At 50.9% G+C, this 20,499-nt stretch overlaps 1 protein-coding gene across 1 annotated transcript in view; it reads right to left on the bottom strand.

The window, feature by feature from the left end:
- The window catches only part of zzef1 (zinc finger, ZZ-type with EF hand domain 1), a 35,000-nt gene that overhangs the window by 11,556 nt on the left and 2,945 nt on the right, over nt 1-20,499 (bottom strand). Inside the window, exons 3-46 of the mRNA XM_023832980.2 lie at nt 19,835-20,029; nt 19,425-19,608; nt 19,093-19,292; nt 18,354-18,564; nt 17,976-18,092; nt 17,505-17,683; nt 16,922-17,020; nt 16,449-16,540; nt 16,182-16,327; nt 15,950-16,055; nt 13,142-13,396; nt 12,957-13,057; nt 12,518-12,678; nt 12,058-12,191; nt 11,888-11,958; nt 11,658-11,772; nt 11,261-11,420; nt 11,058-11,179; nt 10,771-10,899; nt 10,127-10,266; nt 9,512-9,593; nt 9,075-9,276; nt 8,835-8,956; nt 8,223-8,463; nt 8,010-8,089; nt 7,763-7,853; nt 7,156-7,645; nt 6,690-6,854; nt 6,165-6,284; nt 5,920-6,081; nt 5,519-5,648; nt 4,775-4,913; nt 4,390-4,555; nt 4,051-4,313; nt 3,800-3,933; nt 3,328-3,472; nt 3,055-3,215; nt 2,664-2,947; nt 2,407-2,581; nt 2,171-2,303; nt 1,894-2,093; nt 962-1,276; nt 737-837; nt 466-601 (exon numbers count right to left, since the gene is read on the bottom strand). Coding sequence (XP_023688748.2) covers nt 466-601; nt 737-837; nt 962-1,276; nt 1,894-2,093; nt 2,171-2,303; nt 2,407-2,581; nt 2,664-2,947; nt 3,055-3,215; nt 3,328-3,472; nt 3,800-3,933; nt 4,051-4,313; nt 4,390-4,555; nt 4,775-4,913; nt 5,519-5,648; nt 5,920-6,081; nt 6,165-6,284; nt 6,690-6,854; nt 7,156-7,645; nt 7,763-7,853; nt 8,010-8,089; nt 8,223-8,463; nt 8,835-8,956; nt 9,075-9,276; nt 9,512-9,593; nt 10,127-10,266; nt 10,771-10,899; nt 11,058-11,179; nt 11,261-11,420; nt 11,658-11,772; nt 11,888-11,958; nt 12,058-12,191; nt 12,518-12,678; nt 12,957-13,057; nt 13,142-13,396; nt 15,950-16,055; nt 16,182-16,327; nt 16,449-16,540; nt 16,922-17,020; nt 17,505-17,683; nt 17,976-18,092; nt 18,354-18,564; nt 19,093-19,292; nt 19,425-19,608; nt 19,835-20,029 — 7,154 coding nt within the window. The remainder of the gene's footprint in view (nt 1-465; nt 602-736; nt 838-961; nt 1,277-1,893; nt 2,094-2,170; nt 2,304-2,406; nt 2,582-2,663; nt 2,948-3,054; nt 3,216-3,327; nt 3,473-3,799; nt 3,934-4,050; nt 4,314-4,389; nt 4,556-4,774; nt 4,914-5,518; nt 5,649-5,919; nt 6,082-6,164; nt 6,285-6,689; nt 6,855-7,155; nt 7,646-7,762; nt 7,854-8,009; nt 8,090-8,222; nt 8,464-8,834; nt 8,957-9,074; nt 9,277-9,511; nt 9,594-10,126; nt 10,267-10,770; nt 10,900-11,057; nt 11,180-11,260; nt 11,421-11,657; nt 11,773-11,887; nt 11,959-12,057; nt 12,192-12,517; nt 12,679-12,956; nt 13,058-13,141; nt 13,397-15,949; nt 16,056-16,181; nt 16,328-16,448; nt 16,541-16,921; nt 17,021-17,504; nt 17,684-17,975; nt 18,093-18,353; nt 18,565-19,092; nt 19,293-19,424; nt 19,609-19,834; nt 20,030-20,499) is intronic.

The following is a 20,499-nucleotide window of genomic DNA, read 5'->3' as shown; positions in this document are numbered from 1 at the left end:
GGGAGGAGCAGGGCGTTACTTACAGGAGAGTTGTTTATGGGACACTTACAGCCACAAACCATGTGTATTCTCTTTTGTGCTACCTGTTGCCATCATCACCACAGTCACTATTATCACCACCATCATGATCATGGTCACCATTATCACCACCATCATAGTCACCATTATCACCACCACCACCGTCACCACCACCATCACAGTCACCACCATTGTCACCATTACTTAACATCCCATTATCATAATCAAGGTCACCAACCATCATGTCATTCTGTTTTCTATACTGCCAAGAATATTTCAACCTTTCAGAAATCTGAGCAGACCTGGTGAAATACCCAGAGTAGGTCCCCTTCTGGGACTGGATCCAGCCACCCTCCCTCATGAACACTACTCCTGCTGCCATGCTGCTTGTGTAACCCCATGCGAGACACGCTAATGGGGAAGCCGGGGTCTGTGAGAGACACGTACCACACACGGCACGACGATCATGTCTGTGTCCACTGCCTTGGCACTGCGCTCCTCCGCCCGCGGGCGCTTGGACGGCTGCCACTTCTGCGCCAGCGCGCAAATGGTCTCATCCGTCTTTATCACGTCACCATCGAACCTGGGGGAGGGTTCTCTTTAGTTAGAGGGGGTGGGGTGGTGAACTAAGATGGCACAGTTGCCAATCACACGGTAATCTTGCGTTCAAGGATTAGACACGGTAGTCATTAGTTGCACTGTTCATTTTCCCACCTACCTCTTCTGAACCTCCAAGAAGAAGGAGTCTGTTCTTTTCATCTGCAGCTCATACATGGCCCGCAGGATATGCAGCGGGGCATTAAAAGCATCATGAGTAATCTGTCACAAAAAAGCAGGACAATGAAAACACGCCATAGGACTCTGAGACAGCATCCCCCCAGCTAGTTACAGGTGACCCTGAGGGATCCAAGCCCAGGGAGGCCAGCTCAATGGCAGGCCGCACCTGGAAGCAGATCTTGGTCTCCTCATCGAGGCCCTCAAGTGGGTCGGGCTTGTTGGGGTCCGGGTCGTCGGCACAGCAGCTAGAATGATCCGAGTCGTGCTCCTTCTCTGGCTTGCGATCATAAGGCTCCGAATCAGTGACCTCAGCCATGGAGCTGATCTCCTTCTTGGAGGAGTACAGCATGATGGAGAGGATCTCCAGGTCTCGCAGGAGCCACATTTTGCTGAAGCCAGTGCCTTTGCTGCACTTCCTGACCAGCAGCTGGACCAGGCCTGACTGCTGGATAGCAGCCTGGCCCATCTCCACGCCATGTCTCTGCAGGGGCAGAAAAGACTTCCAGACTCGTGCACCGATAAACACTCCCATCTATCCTCCTTAACCCTCTGCCGAGTCGCGGTGAACGGTACCCATGTGAACGTGTTGAGGATGTCACCTCCATGCTGACAGGGACCAAAGAACCCAGAATCACACTGGTATGAGGCCCCAATGTTGCCCACGAGCCATCAAAATATAAATAACCTCGACAGGGGAGAACATAGACCAAATTCTTGCTGTGATTAACCAACTTGCACAAGAGAATTTGGAACATGACCGCTTGGGTTGACATGCCACAGAGAGTCCATCAACCAAACACCAACCACAAATTAGGTGACGGAGAGGAAGGGTGCACGTTGGAGGTAAAACCTGTGAACTGGTAGGAGGCCAGTAGGTGGTTAAAGCGCATTGAGACAATGTAATGTTGTGATAATGCGCTATATAAATAAAATTGAATTGAATTGATCATGAAAAAACAGGTATGATTTGAATATACACCTGTTTATGAGTTATTTTCAGAAATTAACCAACTCATCCCCCAAATCCTCAGTGTTCTGTGGTCTGGTGGAATACTGGGTCTAAAAGGTGTAAAATGTGGAAGAAAGTGCAGAGCTGACCTTCAGGCTGGTGTAAAGCCCCTTGAGGCCCAGGGACAGCACCCAGGTGGCCTCCACAGCATCCGGAGCGCTGCCCTCCAGTTCACTCTGCAGGAGTTGACTGCAAATGGCCGTGAAGTGCTCCAAGTAACGGGCGAGGGGGACGGGCCCCACAGGAGCGCTCTGACCATCAGGGGGCTGCACCAGCTGGTAGTCCTTCACTGAGAGGGAACAGGGACATGTGTGAGGACCAGGGGAGGGGCAACGCGTCCCCTACCCCCGGTCAAGCGAGACTCACCAGTCCTCCTCTTGCGGGTCCTCACGTCCACCACAGCCGCGCGGTTCTTCTCGGTGAAGTGCTTCAGCAGGATGACGGCATGCTGCTCGTTGGCGTTGTCCATGAAGGTGGAGTGGGAGCCCATGCACAGCACCTGGAGGGACAGCAGTGCGTTGGAGAAGATCTTGGCGGAAGCACAAAGCCACAAGAATAAACACGCTCCAAAAAAATGATGGCCAGACAAGGAGAACAGGCACCTCCGGGAATCCCACCAGCACCAGCAGGGTGAACAAGTTTGAGCGTTTCAGCTGGATGGGAAGCTGCTGGATGCAGTGGTCAGTGAGTGCTGCGATGACACTGCTCCACTGGGGGGAGCTGTTCAGGTCCCGCAGTATGTCCGCCACCAAGCACGCCCAGTCTAAGCCAATGCGGCTGCAACAGGGATGAGGAGAGACTCAACCTTAATGTCCTCAAGAGGCTCCCAACAAAAATACAAAAAAGTAGGGAGGACTACCTGTCTAAGCACACGGCACCCAGGCTAAAGAGCAGCTGCGTGGTCCTCCAGCCTGGTGCATCGGGGGCTCCGTCCCCCGGGGTCAGCAGCGCCTGCCTGTCCGCCAGGGCCTCCGCAACGGCAGTGTCAGCAGCCGCCGGCGAGAGGCGCAACAGCAGCTGACCCAAGAGGCCGAGCGTCAGATGGTATGTCTCATTCAGGCAGCCGGCGTTGGAGATGACGACGCGGAAGAGCAGGGGGAGGATGGAGCTGAGGCTCTGCAGAGGGAGGGTACAACCCGGGGACTGGGGGCAGAAATGATTAGTTAAACCTTCCCTAGTCACCCAAAGGAGGAACTTTACTCTGGATCATAGAGATGTGACAGGGCTCGGTCAGGGGGGCGGCATCTCACCGGCTTGCCAGGGGGCAACATGGCCGCCAGCAGGCCCAGGATCCTCTCACGGGAGCACTCGGCAAACACATGTTCTTGGAGGGGCTGCTTGGCGGCCCGCTCATCCAGCGGTGTCACGGGGGGTGGCACGTCGAGGTTTGCATCCGTGCCGGCCCCAGTAGCTGGCGAGGCAGACAGAGATATAGCTCAAATCAGGCCTGACATGGAACAGTCCTGGGACACAGAGCCTCTGCAGCGCTGAATGAGAGGCGGGCTCTGTAAGAGCCTGGGTACCTTCACCAGGAGTCAGGGTGCCATCAGAGCACGTCTGGCTGAGGCCACTGATGTCACGCTGCTGCCCCCCCTCATCTCCTGTGGGAACCCCCGAGGCCAGCGGGAGATGGGACGCTGGTTGCCCATCACTGGGCCCGCCTTTGTGCTGCAGGGAGGAGCGGCATGTTAAACAATTACCCAAAAAAAGGTTTACCTTCATTCCACATCATGACCAGGTCATATAAAGGATAAACTACACATTAGCACACATGTTGTCAGAAAGATGGAGGACATTCTTAAGCACTGCCTGCCGTCATCATTCAGGGCACAGACAGCCCAGTCAGCCTGCTGCGCGCTTCGCTCTTAATTATTCCAGAAAGCTCCGGCTAGCACGTTGGCACATATCCGCCGTCTATTTATAAAGACCCCCATGCCGAGGCACAGATCGGCCTGCGTCATCTGATGGAGGGCGGACGACGCTGCAGCTGGTCACCTTGTCCCTAGGGGGCGGCGGTGAGCAGACTGTGGCAGTGCCACCTGGCAGGGGGTCCTGGCCGGACTCCGGCTCACTCTCTGAGGCCGACTCACCCGACGACAGCAGGGACATGAGTGCAGAGGTACGCAGACCTGTGGGGGGAGGGGGGTTTCACGAAAATTGCACCCTAGAATGAATTCTGCTGTGTTACATGGTGAAGGCAGCCAAAGTTGCCAAGGTGAAGCCTGCCAGTTACGGAAATGACTGACCTCTGCCCTTTTGACCCTTGAGCAGACAGTCGGCGATGAGCTCCGAGCAGCGGGCTTGCAGGGTGGCAGCGCTGCTCAGGGCCCCGACCGCCAGGGCCTCACCCTCCAGCTCACGCTCGCTCGTCAAGTCGGAGGCGTAGAGCGCCAGCGCACAAAACAGCAGCCAGGCGTAATTGTGGATGTAGGGCTGGATCAGACGATGGCGGTCGCTGATCCGGATGGTCACCATTGGGTACACTGTGATGCGGTGCGTCGGCAGGTGGCTGGGGGAGACGCAGAGGTAAAACAGACACAGTTCCCAGGAGTCCTGAAGACAAGGCGGAGCCCTGCCCTGCTCACCTGTCGGGGTAGCGCTTAGCGTTGTAGCAGCCGAAGCACAGGTCGAAGTCCTCGCACACGTTGCAGTTGATCCTGCTGCCCACGATCAGCCCTTGGCAGTGGTCGCAGGCGTATTCCATGTTCACCATCTCATGGTCGTCCTCGTGGCCCTCGGGCTTGGCTCCACCTACCAGCAAACAGCAACGGTTCAAAAAAAAAGTCTCCCCAAGCCTGACCACGACCATGCAGTTCTACGTTACCAAACGTCTCACCAGTGCCTAAGGCTTACCAAGACGTCAAAGCCTTCCAGACATCCCAAGAGACCACCAAACCACTGGAGATTTACCCAGGATTCTATGCGGTTACAGGAACTCAGTACCATGGGGGGTGGGGAGGTGGGGCTTACTGAGGAAGCAGGTCTTGCAGAGGTCCATGTCAGTGCACTGCAGGCAGCGGTAGCGGTGCCAGGGTGCGATGCGCTCGCAGCCGTCGCAAGAGATCTCCACATTTAGCAGGTCGCAGTACCGTGCGATGAACATGTGCATCTGCGGAGAAATCAGTGGGCACCCTGGTCAAGTCGCTGGAGGCAGACGGCAGACGGCACCAGGTCTATTGCTACTATTTGCCTGACTTGGTGGATCTCCCTTGTAAAAAGGTTGGGCAGGAGGCTGACAGTATAAACAGTAGTGTGGCTGATAGGTGCTCACAGGTCAAACGTCAAGTTGGTTGAAGGTGTCTCTCATTATAGGGTTAAGCTCCATTTGAAGACTCACATGTAGGGAAGAGTAAATATTTAATTTCAAGCAAAGGCTGACACAGACCCGGCAGGTGCATTCATAGGGCTCCTGGGTTTATTACCAGCACCGCCTGTCAGCAAACATTTGCTTGGCTGGAGCAAATATGGTTCTATGTAAACTTGGATGTACAGATGGCCAATTTCTCAACAGGCACTCTGATCCCTATATAATTTTTTTTTTTTTAAGTGAGATCTCCTGGGAAAGCCCAAAAGATTATCAGCCATTCCAAGCATGTTATGGTCAAGTGTTATGAAGACCTTAAAGTTGACTCTCCTTAATGGTAATCCAAGATCAACTTAAAACACTTGTCTTCATCAGAGAGGCATAGCGCCGCACACGCATGCCAACCTCACCTTCCTCCGCTCCTCCGGGGAGCCCTGGACAATTTTGTCGTACCACTTCTCAAACATCCCATCCTGACACTCCTCCATCCACTCGCAGTTCCTCAGGTAGTCGGCTACCTCGTCCTCCTCGCTCCATTGGCTAAAAGGCCCAGAATAAAAAATGGTGGCCATTTATCATCCCAAACCTGCCACCATAGGGGGCACCACAAATGGACCTTTATAAACCTGAAGGTAGCTGCTCTGAACCCCAGAAGAGACCCCAGGAACAGTCTATGGTACTAACAGTGACTGGGTTAATCGAGGAACTATAAGCAATTTAAAATAAAGATAAACATGGATTTACCTTCTTGTTCATTTGTCTACCTCTTGCCTAAAAATGTTTGTCTTTTCTCCCCCCCAGTTCCTTCTACCTTATAGCAATATCATGGACGCTGATGTTCTCCTGGGCCATGGAAAGCAGGAGATCCGGCAGTTTGATGTCGAGAAAGAGCGGGAGGTCCTGCACTTCCCAGCTCATGTCGAGAAGGTGGAGAAGGCAGGTCTGCACGCAGGAGAGGGCAGGAAGCAGAGCCCTGTGAGAGACAAGGGATATGGACCATTAAAAAAGCCACTAAAACGGGCCAGCATCCTGTCGCTACAATCAAAGGACCCTTACTTATCGCCGATGGAATCAAAGTTCTGGACGGCATCCACCAGCATCTGCACCAGCTGGTGGTATGACTGGCGGACTTCATCTTGCACCTCCTGCCCGCTGCCAGACAGCTGGGTGAAGTAACTGCAGAAAAACACGACAACAATTAAACAGGTGATGGTGAGGACCGTGGGGCCTCCTGAAGTTCAGGCCTGACGTTCCTCAAACAGATCGATGTCAGATTAAGACTGCAAGATTATATGGTGCCAACAGCTTTCTCGCCTCAACTCTTTATTAATCCATTCTTGAGTACAGTTTTAATCAATATCTTTTACTATCTTGATGTGTCAAAACACACATTTTCTTTCAAAGACAGTTAGTTGGACAGGCTGCAAAATACAAAACTACAAATGCAGGATAATGTGTCATTTTTCCAGTTCGACTACAGAGAATATGCAGAGATTATGAACAAATGCAGCTAAAACCACACGGCGACGGGCTACGGTCGCTGTCAGCGGGAAGCGGAAAGCTTTCCGTTCCAGCCCCCACCTGGTGAAGTCCTTCTGGAAGGCCAGAAGCTCCTGGAGGAAGAGGATGCAGGAGGCCTGGAAGAGGTGCGGCTCACCCAGGGAACACAGGCACCGGCGCACGGTCCGCAGCACCTCGCTCACGCTGAGGGCCTGGGCCTTCTTCAAGGACAGGAGCTGCAGGACGCTGCATATGCATGCACAGATCAGCAGCCAGCGCTCTTTATGCATGTGCTACGTGCCAGACCTCACCATCACACATACGCTAACGAGCTTAGCAGTCAAAGACACAAAAAACAGGCATCAGCCTTAGAGTGTAAAAGACCCTCTGTCTTGATGCAAAATTATACGACGACTATCAACAGCCCTGCAGCCACACACTGCATATGGCGGAGCATTCGGGACAGCCTGCCGATTAAAGTTAAGTATTTTTTTCCAGATTATATGGAGGGCGATATGATTGCGACGCCCAGAGCCGGATGGCACACCTGGCGTCGGAGATGGTCTGGTCCTTCAGGAAGTTCATGATATCCTTGAGGATGGGGAACCTGTCCTTGACGGACAAGGGAGGGCGGGACTCCTCGACAGACCTGAAGGAAAGCAGCCGTATGCGGCCCCTGCTGAACGGCGCTTTGCGGTGCAGGCTGAAGGGGGAGGCCGGTTCTCCAGGCAGAGAGGTCAGACTCTCAGTGGAGCCTCGGTGGGGGCTCCCGGTAAAACTGCCCGGAGATCCGGGGTCGGAACCGCCAGAGGTCTGGACCACCGGAACGTGACCCTTTGAGGGGGCGTCTGCTCCAGCTTCGCTCCCACTAGCCTGGAGCCCGGACGTCGGGCTGCCCTGGAAGTCACTCTCAGATACAGAGGTGGATCTGAGCAGCGGATAGGAGGCTTCATTCCTGAGGGGGCCGTCATCTGCTGCCGGAGCCCAGCAGGGGGCGAACTTGAGCAGGAGCAGGCTTTTGGCAATGCAGGCATCCGCTGGGAGACGAGACAAGCGGTTTGGAGAATGAGGGGATGTGGCCACGGGATCACAGAGACCGAAGAGAAAGGGAAAGGCGGGGCAGTGAAGCACCCGGCTGGCAGGCGGGAGCGTACCCTGCACCTCCGTGCTCACTTCCTGGACGTCCTCCTCATTTTCCTCCGACGGATTCACTGCTCCCATCAGGTATCTCTGTTTCATCTCAAGCTGCAGAGCAAAAATAAAACCGAACATCGATCGTCAGCTGCTCATCCTGGCAGCATATAAGACAGCTACAGAAACAGATCCTCAAGCGGGAATGTTTCCATGAGACATCAGCGGCCCCCCCAGGATGTGCAGACGGAGCCTGCTAAGCACACTCACCATCCAGGTGCGGATGCCCTCCGCAAAGCTGTACACATGAACGAAGTCCTCAGAGAAGCTGGACTTCCCACCCTGGGCCACTTCAGTAACAGAAAGGCAACATTTAGATTGGCTTTGATGGACAGTTTGTTAGCACACCCCCCCCCCCCCTTGGACTTAAACTGATCTTCCAGGTTAGTGGTGTAAACAGGCAGAAATGAATTGATTTATTACCATAGTTCCGCAGACTGCGGTGTAGGACCGGGGTGTGGTAAACCATGCAAGCCCAGATAGCGTTAACGGCCTGGTCAACCTTCGAACCCGTGACCACATCGTTTCTGGCAGCTTGCTTCCTACAGGCCAGCATGAGTGCTTTCATCATCTCCGGCCCACTATCCGAGGCGTCTTCGGACGGTTCCCAGCTGGCGAAGTCGACAAGGAACTTGACGAGTTCGTCAGAGGGACGAGCGTTCACCTGAATGGCACGTGGAAACCAGACAATTAAACATCCAATAAAACACAGTACTTAAGTAATTTAAACTGAATAAATAACTTGAACTGCATTTGAAATTATTTATTCATTTTACCAAAATACTCAGACAATCTTGTAACACTTAAGTTTAATGGCCTTGCTCAAGGGAGTAAAATTACTCTGCTGACCCTGGGATCTGACCTGGTGACCGTCTTATCATGGGCACAGTAAGCTAACCAGCTGAGCTACACACCACTAATTTTCATGTAGTTGAATCATTCATTTCCTTTCCACACGCAGGTAGCGAGGCCTCTCCTAGCGGGGGAGAAGCACTGTTTCGGTCTTGCAGGGTCTCCACCCCAGAGCCACGTTACCTCACTTTCACCCTGAGTGTGCTGCTCTCCTTCAAGCCCCTGCTTGAACATGGGTTTCCACAGTGCAGAGGCAAGGATGTGATTCATCTTTCCCGCCGGGAGATCTTTTGCACTCCCAGTTTCTGCCAAACGACACAGAAGCCCCTTACACATCTTTTCCTCAGGTGACAGATCTATTATCATGGACAAGTGCACATGCCACCTTCCGCCACTCGGACCAGGACCCGGCGGGGTGCTCACCCTGGGGTGACTTCAGAGCCATGGTCCGCGAGGCCAGGCGCCCCAACAGCCGGGCCGTGAGCAGCAGCAGGTCGGAGACCCAGGACACTGAAATGTCAGGCAGCCCGTAGGCCACAACGGAGAACTTGTAGCCCCAGCCATTGTTGTTGTTCTCGGAGTGGAAGAGGAACTGCAGCTGCGGACCACCTCGGAAATTCACTTTCTGAGGGCGGCAAGAATGTACTCGGGTGTCAAGGAAGCAGGGATGAAGATGAGAACCTCTGCAGGCCAAACCCAGGGGCTGGCTGGTCATTTATGGGGCCCCAGTCAAAGTCACCTTGGGTCCCCACACCTTCCTGCCCCAGGGCAGTGACAGTTCGTGGCCAACAGGGGGCACCCAAAACCTCAGCGGCCCCACATAAATGCGTGGTTTGACTGATGGTAAAAATTGCTCTTACCTTGGGCCACTTATCCGTGCCGACCTTCAAGCCGTAACAAACCTTTCCGCCTCTGGCATCTGTGAATTCCAGGTAATCGTATCTATTGGGGTTCCAAAGACACAAGGCGAGTCGAAGAAAGAATGTCAAATATGTGGGCGTCCACCAGAAGCTCGACAGGGATGGGGGCAGTAAGTCAGAATGATATCCATCTCCACAAACAACCCCCCCCCCCCCCCAAGCAAATTAACAGGTTTTTTTTTTTTTAACTTACTTACAGATAACATAAGACGTAAAAGAAATTAAGAGTTATTTAAGAAGGCATGACTTGGAACAGCATGTTTATCCAAAGCGACATACAATTCTGAGTGTCAGTCAGGGGTTAAGGGCCTCGCTCAAGGGCCCAACAGTGACATCACTATGGTGACCCAGGGATTTGAACCAGCAACTTTCTTATCACGGGCACGGTCCTAACCCACTTAGCCTCACTGCACCCACTGCCCCAAACAAGTGATTCCACACACAAGAGATTCTGATGACTTATCAGAAACTATGCAATATTAAAGACCCAGTACAATTTGGGGGGGGGGTGGTGGTGGTGAAAATATCACTGATGACCGCTAAAGGCCCCCGTACCTTTTCTCAGTCTCGCATCTCTCGTCGAACTCCACCTCGAAGGACGTGGCCCCGGGGCACTTGAAGATGGTGGTCTCGTGCCGGCTGCTCTCGTAGCTGTGGGCCGACTCCATGCTCCAGGTCCTCAGCACCACGGGCTCCTGGGGATACGGCAGAGGAACACGTGCACAAGAGGCCCTAGTGCACCTGACTCTCACAGAGACCAACAGCTGGGATCGCGGGGCTCCTCAGGCAGATCTCCACTGGCGTAAGTGCCCCACTACAAGTGCCCCGTAAGCCGGAAAAACTCAGACTGACCCCCCCACATCATACAAAACACCTTGCAACAAAAAACACATAAGCTAAAAATATACTAGCGATACATACTAAAGGATAATACATATTAAACAAATAAAAAATATGTGGCACCAATTTGTCACCATATGTAGGCATGTCACCATTTTACGTTTACGCTTCTGTAAAATGTATCTCGAATATTTTTGTGCAAGTCTGGATTTACGAATGTCAGTCTTACGAAAGTCAGGAGCTGCCTGTATTCAAATGAACTCAATATGGACGCCATTGTATTATGCAAACACATGGAAAAACAGACTGACAAACAGAGAGGCACTGGAGTATGAATAGCAGAGTGCAGGACGGCGTACTTTGGAAAGAGCATCATCCTCATCCTTATCGCTGTACATTTTCTTCAGGAGCTCGATCAAGGCTGTGAAGTTTTTCAGCAGGATCAAATGAGGGACATCCAGGGAAGAGAGTTCCAGAAGGAAGATGATCTAGAAGAGTAAATATGACCAAGTTATGCTGCAGCACACCCTACATGTGGAAATAACCCATATCTACAGCTTAAAATTTAGTACTTGAAAACTTGTGATACTGCGACCACTAGAGGGCAGCACTATCCAAAAAAAAATAATAGTTGTGTGTTGAGTACCAGTTGCCTAGTAACCATGGCTAGGATAGAGGGGCTCAGCTTTTCCATGATCTCCGCTCCGGTGTACTTCTCCAGCAGAGAGGTCATGATACCCTGGACGCCCGAGAGGAACCGGTCCACATCTAGGAGAGAGAGCAGGACGGGTCAATGCAGGAAGCTCCCCAGAGGTGGACAGGGGGCTGGGGAGGGGCCGATCTGCTCACATCGCAGGAGGATGTCCCTGGCCAAGTGGCACAGAGTTGTGGGCCCTGCTTTCAGCTGGAGGTAGACCCAGGAAAGCAGGCTTCCCTGAAGGGCCCAGAAGAGCGACAGCAGCACCTTCCGGCTCTGACCGCCACTGCCGGCAACCATCAGTGCCTCACACTGGGGGGAGAGAGGAAGAGCATCCATCCATCCATCCATCCACAACAGGAGTGCAGTGAGGCTGGAGTCTATACTTGTAAGCACAGGGCAAGGGACACCCTGGACGGGATACCAGTCCATCACAGGGCACCATCACACACTAAACCATACTTCTGTTACAAAGACACAAACTTGTAAACAAAAAAAATACAAGAAATGACAACTGTTTAACAAGTAAGAAGCACCCAAGCAGCTCACTTCACGTGTAGCCACTAGCAGAAGCGTGTCCATCACATTCAGAACGGGGGAGACGTCATGGTCCATGGGTGCCCCCTTGAGGGGAAGCAGCAGCAGGCCCCGGGGATCCTGATGGCTGCCGGAAGAGACGCGTCACGATCAACAGCAGCAAGCAGGGGAGCTCAGCATGAGAGTGACGGCAGGAGGGGGCGGGACGGGTCAGGGGCAGGGGTAGGTTCCTTGCCACTTACCTGAAGTAGTTACAGAGAGACTCGAAGGTCAGCTTCAGGGATTCAGGCTGATCCTCAGCAGAGATGTTTTTCTGGTAGCACAACAGGGGAGGAGAAAATGAAACATCTGTAGGCCCTGCGTGGTACCTGGCAGAGCAGGAACGGCCAGTGGGCGGGCTAACGTGTCTCACCATCATGCTGAACAGCTTGTCTCTCCTGCTCTGTTTGTCAGGGAAGAAAATTGCCGCCCCATCCAGGATGGCCTTCAGCGCCTCCTTCCTCAGCATCTGGTCGATGGGTGCCCCCTCCTCGGGGCTGTCCACCACTGCTCCAGACAGTCACAGAGGCACCGTTCAGGCAGATTCGCTAACCAACCCAAGCTACTCTCATATGATTGCTAACCACCTATATAGGAGCAGGCATGGATGGACATGGGCAACAAAAGTGAAAGGGATTGTTCCAGCATGTTCTGTTAATTGCATTTGTGTTTGAATGACAGCTGCAACAGGTGAGGGATGTAGAACCCAATTAATTACTCCAGTGAAGCCATCAATGCAGATCTGTGTTTTGCCCAAGTGGCACGGCCCAGACCCAGCGACCCAGCGTCTGTCTGCCGATCAGCCCTTTGAACTCTACGGCAAAGGTTCTCACCCTCGCATAGGTGGCTGTAGAGGCCCCGCACTGCCTCCTCCAGGTCAGCATGGTCACTGCCGGCTGTCCCGCACCTCTCTGTTGGGGTGCGCAGAACGGGGAAGCAGTTCTGCAGCAGCTGGAGCAGCAGGACCCTGGTCTTCACTGCCTCGCTTCCGCCACTGGAGACATATGGCAAAGTACGAACCGTCAAACACAGCCGAAAGGGAACAGGCAGCAGGGGAGCAGAACAGAGGAAAAAAACGTGGTTTCATCTTATGATATGACAGACAGGTCACAGGAAAAACTATTTAGAGGATGTCATCCAGTAAAAGAAATTAAATTACCGGCCTTAGCTAGATAAACAAGAAGTAGGTCAGTAGGGTGACATGGAAAAGGACCTGTGTTACTCCGCAGGACCACAGCCACCAGCAAAACGGGCCTTTATCAGGGCACCTACTGATTCATGAGTTTGCGGTAAAAATCCCAGAAGAGTGGCAGGCTGAGGCCGCTGAAGTCCAACAGACATGCGCTCTTGGAGTGGGAGGTGTCCTGAAGGGCCTGGGCGGGGAGAGCGGCCTGGGGTCAGGGTACGAGGGGCTACAGGCAGCACAGACAAACCGATCGATCCCCCCCCCACCTCACCGAAGGGAACGGGGGCAGCCGTGGGGCGCTGGCGGGGCAGATGTCCTGGGTGAGCTGCTGGATGAAGTAGAGGGTCTTATTGAGCAGGCAGAGGGCCGTGGTGGGGCCTCCATCAGCGCCATCCTCTGGCGGGCCGAGCTGCTCCAGCTGCAGGCGCTCGGCCCCAGGGCACAGGTAGCCGCTGGCGGAGAGGTGCTGCACGCCCAGCCGCTCAGCTGACTCCTGCCTGGTGCCCAGGAACTTCACCATCAGGTACTGGGGGAAAAAGCAGGGAGGGGAGGGGTGAGTCAGCCAGGGGGGATGCAAATACAGCTGCATGCAAATTGGGTGCGCAGAAATAAAGGCAAAGACAAACCGCCTCTATCTGTGTTTCATGGGTCCAATAAAGCAGCTACGACATAAAACTGTTTCACTCCAACAGACTGTTTTTTACGCCGGTTATGACACTGCTCTTAAAACAGAAAGTTCATGCTTATGAACAAAAAATCTAAAATCTGGCAAATGGCTCTAAAATCAGAAGCCTGACGGCCACTGAAAGTGCGCTTCGTAACCTGTAAGATCCTCCAAGATATTACCCTTCAGCAAAATAAATATTGTTAATTACAAAAAGACACCAAGCACCTTCACTGATTGGTTCACTCTGACTGTACAACTATGACAGTCTCAGTTCACTGACTGAATCACGCAGTAGAGCACCATTTACTGGAATTAGTATTTTTATGCAGCGACATTTATAAACATACAATTATAACGAACAATGAACTGTGTTAGCCTACGTTTTTAGCATATGCTAATAGTTCATTTTGTTGCATGCTGTTTATATTGTTTGGTGGCTAAAGTTGTTAGTGTTGACACTATTCTAGCTTTAACAAGCTACAACTGTTTTTGAAGTGAACAAATCAGTGATTCAAAGATTCTAATCATTTTGTATACTGAATGAAATTAATAGAATCACAAAGAATCATTTATCACATGATTGTGTGTGCTATTTATTTACTGCCTGTTTGCACCTTGCACGCCCTGTTACTGTAATGTTAAGTGCACTATATGTTGCACTGGGGCCATGAAGAAACGTTATTTCATCACTCTTTGTACATGTATGAACCTGCTGATGACAATAAAGTAACCCTGAACTTGAACTAAACTTTGAAAACAATGTTGTAACACCCCTATTACTCGTTCTGAAAATATTCCGATGCATTCAATATACCAGTCAGCCCTAGGCAACAGTAAAAGCTGTTTTTGTTTTTGCATGAACACCTTTATTAAAAAATAAAATTGGCCTCCGCCAGTAGCTTTTTTTTTCCTCAAAAAAAGGTTTTCTAGGGACATTTTGAAATTGACTTTCAGCACGATGGTAAGACATGTTAGCCTGCCCACTAGCCTTTGGCTCCATTCATTTTCCAATGCTGCCTTTGTGTAATACTATTTATCACTATGAGAGTCATGGTGCAATACTATTTAATCACTGTAGAACCCATGGTACAATGCCCTTTATCACAATACAATTCATTGAGCAATGCTACCACTGTACAACCCACTGTGCAATACTTTTCATTACTGAATGTCCCACGGTGCAATACTATCATTGTACAACATGCTGCACAATATTATTTATCACTGTACAACGCAAGGTACAATACTATTACTGCACAATACTATTTTTTCACTGTACTATAGTGCTGGGTGATGTGACGATATCATCTGTAACTGCAACCCTGTGTTGATATTTGACTAAATGGCGATTGTCACCATTGTCAGGGAAGCAGGCTACACACAAACCAAGATAACAGAAGAGGATTCCGCTTTCGGTTCAGCCTTCGAGCCGACATTTCTGACCTGGGCAGCTGTTACTCCCAACCGCTGCCTGGTGCAGTAGAAGTCCGTTCACCATCCTTTAAGATGGGAAGTCTGACAGCCATATCGCAAACTTATCTTTCAGTCAGCAGGCAAAACAGCTTCCCAGTTGATGCGGATGGCCGTGCAAGACCAGCGCTTACCATAATTAACTGCCAACCACCTTGATAGCCTAGCTATGAGCTTCTGCACTGCAGCTCCTTTCATTCATGGGAGGGAGCAGTCTTCACAGGATGCGGCCAAAAGTTGAGATAAAAATGAACCATTCACAATTTTTTAGATGAATTAGGCTAGTCTATTAGGATTAAAAACTTGGTGGTGTGCAGACTGCCTATTTTTTTATTTCTATGCATAACATTTTCAGTTTCCCTGAATTTGCTTCATACTATGGCTGCGTGACAATTTACTGATACCCATGTTAAATTGAGCTTACCGACCTAATTTTGCTAATGTCAGTCTGCATATCAAGTACATCTCCAGCTATTCACCTCAGTGAGCTGTCCCTTTAAGAACTACAACGCCCATATGCCATATTTTGCCAATACTGGAGCGTCACGGCTACCTGACAACCAAATGACTAGTCGGCCAACTTCCAACCAGCCAATCACAATCTGAATCCATGTCCCACTGGCCAATAATACCGGTCCACAGCGGTCTCTAATATTACCATTTATCGCAGACAGTTTACTGAGGGAGGTGTAAAAAACCATTTCCCCACGGGGATCAATAAAAGTATCAATTAAAATTAAATTATCAAAATATTTATATTATTTATAAATATGTATTTATAACTAAAATACTGTATATTATTTTTCCATGAAGCCCAGTCCAATGTGTGTCCATGCAGGATATGCAAGCCTGGGGGTCAGTGGCACGCCTGGGAATCTGACTGCAGGTAGCATTTATGGATCCTGACACCGAGCAATCCTCTCGGGCCGGGCCGGGCCGCACCTGCACAACCCGACACTGCTGCAGCTTGATCTCCGTGTCGTTCCAGTCATCCTCCAGCTCAAACCAACCAACCGGCTCATCCTCTGTGAGCTTCGTGTTCTTGCTGCTGTGGGATCAGAAAGCAGCAGATTCAGGGCCAGTTTATTGGCACAGAGGCTGGAAGCTACTTGCCATTTAAGGGTGAAACGTTTGAGGACAAAGACCCAAATAACAGTAAATGGCCTTGTCCTACCTTTCTTTCAGGAACTGCCTGAAGTCCTTGAAGGCCCAGGTGTCATAGTTCTTGAACCGCTTGAAGTGTTCCTCTGCGTTGAAGGTGTCAGCCTCATTGTAGGCGAACACCAGCCCGAATTTGGCACCGATGGCTCCTTTACGCACCTAGGAAATCGACCCGGGAATGGCGTGAAATTTAACGGGAGACATCAGTACATCCGTCTTTTCAGCTTTCATCCCAAACACTGGCAAAGATGAGGATGCATATCAAAGAGCCTCGACTCACCCTGATCTTTATCTGTGTGACCTGAAAGGAGGTTTGGTCTGCAGTCGACAGAATGATGGCGGCTTTTTTCTTCCCGGTTTCCGTTAGGAACCCTGGGAAAGGCGCAGTGGGAGGGGAATGTCACAGCACTGGACATGAACACAAGTCAGACTCAAAGCGAAGCAGGAACATTTGCAGAATCGGCAGACTCTGGTCCTCTGATAAGCACCGCAGCAGGTTCAGGGACCAAGCACCCCATTTCTATAGGGTGCTTTTTCTAGTTGAGGTAGAATCTAAACTTAATAAGCTATAAATTTCATGCAACGTGCAAGACATTTGCTTTCATTTAGCTGTTAGACAATATGTCAGATAAAATGTCAGAGCCTTGGGCCTTGTGCTGCCCCAGACCCAACACTGGATAAGTGTTAGGAAGGCCAACAATGGGTGGACAGAAGGAGGGAAGGATGGAAGACAAAGTGGACAGTAGAGCGCACCGTCCCCCGTCGAGGCTTCCACGAGCATGTTCTCTGGGCCTGACTTGTCTTCTTTGCCCTTCACATCACAAGCTTGGAGACTGAGGCGGAGGGGCTTCCCTGACAGACAAACAGGCAGAAGACTGTCAACAGCCTGTTCGTTTTCAGAACCGCATATTGCAAGTTGGCCCCATTCTGGCAGTTTCCATCAGAAGCACCTGACTGACTCGATAACAGAAATCAAAATAAAAATACAAGCATTAGGCACTGGAATCAAGAGCCCCAGAATTTAACCTCAGCGTGCCTTGAAATGCATGAAAGGCACCCTGGACATCTTAAGGTCAAAGGGCATCTTTGCTTTAGTTAAGCTAGGGGTGGCCAACCTTATCCGCAAAGGGCCGGTGTGTATGCAGGTTTCTGGGATAACCTGTAGGTCAGCTGTTCAAACCTAGGTGTGAGGACTCTTCAGCCAATCAGTCCACTAATTAGTAATCTAATTAGGGAGTTGCAGCGAAAACCCGCATACACACCGGCCCTTTGCAGATAAGATTGGCCACCCCTGAGCTAAGGCATTCGCGGTCAAAAGGTCAAAGGGCACTACTACCATTCTTGTAGAGGAGCTTGAGTCTGACGACAGCCATGGAGGAGATCAGAGAGGATGCCTTGTACTGTCTGTCCAAGTGGTCACTAATGCTGGACAGGAACATGATGATCTTGGCCAAACTACCCCTAGCCAGGGCAAAGGCCAGCAGGGTCAGCTCCGCCTCAGGACTCACACAGCAACTGACAGACACAGACACAACTATGTTACAGTTCATTCAATTTACTAACCAGTACAACAAACATCTACTGATGTGGAACTGATACTGCAGCAAGCCAAGAAGTATAGAATGTTATCTGAATGTCCGCATGCTGAAGTCCTAACATTACTCTTGTTGACAGAATAGGTTTTTGACTATGGTCTGTTCTTCAGTTGTATGTACAGAGCGCGCAATCTAGAATAAACCTGCTTGGTCTCCCACTGACTGTTCAACAAACACCTGCCAGTCATGTAAGTAGTAATACTTATTATTACTCGGCTATTCTGAGGAGAAAGGCGTCCACTTCCTCCATGATGTTGGGGGAGAAGAACTTTGGGAATTCGGTGGAGCTGGGAGTTAAGGACAGAGGTGGCATGTGCTGCAAGGCTTTCCTGGAGGAAGGAAGGGGAATCAATCAGCTGACATCAGGAGGAGGGCCATAGGAGGCTTAGCAACGAAACCCAGCAAGCACCTGACAATCATCAGACCCTCATAACCTCAAGAAATAATCACTAGAAATTTAGCATTTCGGGAACTTTGACTAACAAAATGAATGCTGTACAATAACAATTAAAATGAGAGACATGACTACTCCATGACCACAGGGTGCACATTCATGGAAAGGGACGCTGCTGGCAGCGGGTGTGGCTCACTGTGTGCTGTGGAGGACCGTCTGAGCCAACGCCGGGTTGCTCTCCATGGACGCCGTCACCAGGGAGGTCAGCAGCGACAGATACCAGATGGCAGAGGCGTCCGAAACAGAGACCTCGGTGCTCTTGACGACCTGGTAGCCCATCGTCTTCAGACCGTGAATGCGCGTGTCGCAGCCGTCACTCAGGCAACGTTTGATGTTGATCTGGACATCTGCAGCGGAGGTTGGGAACATTACAGCAGAGTCGGGCAACCACATCATAGAACGCCGACAGTGAAGGATCAGCGAAGTACTGCTAACATTGGAGACTGCAGCAAAACTATTACCGCTGAATACGCCGATGAAGTAATTGATCTGCCACTATGGAAAATGAATCCAATGTGATCATCCCCATTATTTCAGTAGTTGGCTCTTCAGTTGTGGTGTGCTCACTTTGAATGATGACTATAGTTTAAATATTGGCTGGCAATATCGACCGTGAATGACACATTGAAGCCAACGTTTAGGTCTTGATTTTTAACGAACATCAGCTGATACTGATATGTTAACTGATACATTGTGCATCTCTAAATCTCTAAATGAGGTCAAAAGGAATGCAATACAAAGTTCAGCATGCAGTGGAGTGAGATTAGCAGGAATGTACACAACATCCAACATGTAACCGAGGGAGACCCAGAGGAACACATACAGGAGAAGCTTGGTGTCACAGCTGGAGGGAGAAGAGGAGCAGCAGGACTTACAGGTCTGTGTGATGTTGGCATTCTCCAGTAGGGCAACATAGCCCGTGACATTGCTGGGGATGCGGATCTCCCGGACCTCCTGCAGGCACAGTCGGCTGTTCCCCACGGCCACGGACACCAGCTGGGGCATGTAGCTGTGGTCGTTGGAGGCCACTGCAATGGCCAGCCGCCTTAATACCACGCCGGGCTTCATCTTTAACCTAAAGAAACATTGACAGAAATATGCAGGTATATCAGACATGCCCATTACCATCCCAGCTTTCAGACCTGCGTGTCACAGACCCAAAGTGTCAATAATTAACCAGTTAATTATTCAGTTAACGCAGCCTTGCCTTATCCAGTGCGACCGGGCGCTCCCATCCGACTGCCAGAAGGACACAGTTTCCCCGTTTGTCATCTTGTAGATGTCTGCTGTGTTGGACGACGCCTCAATGAAGCTGTAACACGGGTTGATGATTTTGACCTTGTCCGTATCAGGGTCATGATTCTGCTCTGCTTGGTACTGGATGTCTAAATCTGCAGAGAGGGAAGGAGAGAGGGAGGATGCAAGCCCACTCACCATAAGACGTGGAAGAACAGACAGAAGCAGTCTGAAAAACAAACACGTGCTTCTACCAGCTTATTATATCAGATGCTGAATTGGCAGGGAAAAGGCGAATATTTAAGTACACACTAAGGTCACCCTGAGTTACTGTGGCCATTTTATACTATGAAAGTACATTTAGGGTTAGCGATTCCATACCCTTCTCTTTCTGCAGCAGGAAGTCCAAGTAGCTCTGTACGACAGAAGACCTCATGGCGCAGAGGCTGCTATAGCCCTCCAAAACAGGGAATGGGATGGCACTGCTGGGAATCCTGTTCCGGTGCAGGAACTTCAGTATCTTAGAGGCATGCGATCCAAGGCGGTCCTTTGTCTTGGAGAAAATGTCAACAAACCCTGAAATGTGGCATATGACATAATGAATGACAAGGAGCAACAGGAGAGGCCCTGTGTCTGAATGACAAGGAGCAACAGGAGAGGCCCTGTGTCTGAATGACAAGGAGCAATAGGACAGGGCCTGTGTCTGAATGACAAGGAGCAACAGGACAGGGCCTGTGTCTGAATGACAAGGAGCAACAGGACAGGGCCTGTATCTGAATGACAAGGAGCAACAGGACAGGGCCTGTATCTGAATGACAAGGAGCAATAGGACAGGGCCTGTGTCTGAATGACAAGGAGCAATAGGACAGGGCCTGTGTCTGAATGACAAGGAGCAACAGGAGAGGCCCTGTGTCTGAATGACAAGGAGCAACAGGACAGGGCCTGTGTCTGAACGACAAGGAGCAATAGGACAGGGACTGTGTCTGAACGACAAGGAGCAACAGGACAGGGCCTGTGTCTGAATGACAAGGAGCAACAGGACAGGG

The sequence above is a fragment of the Paramormyrops kingsleyae genome, chromosome 6, assembly GCF_048594095.1.
Source record: "Paramormyrops kingsleyae isolate MSU_618 chromosome 6, PKINGS_0.4, whole genome shotgun sequence".
Taxonomy (NCBI): Eukaryota; Metazoa; Chordata; class Actinopteri; order Osteoglossiformes; family Mormyridae; genus Paramormyrops; species Paramormyrops kingsleyae.
The sequence above is the reverse complement of the archived record's forward strand: the minus strand, read 5'-3'. Positions and strand labels throughout refer to the sequence as shown.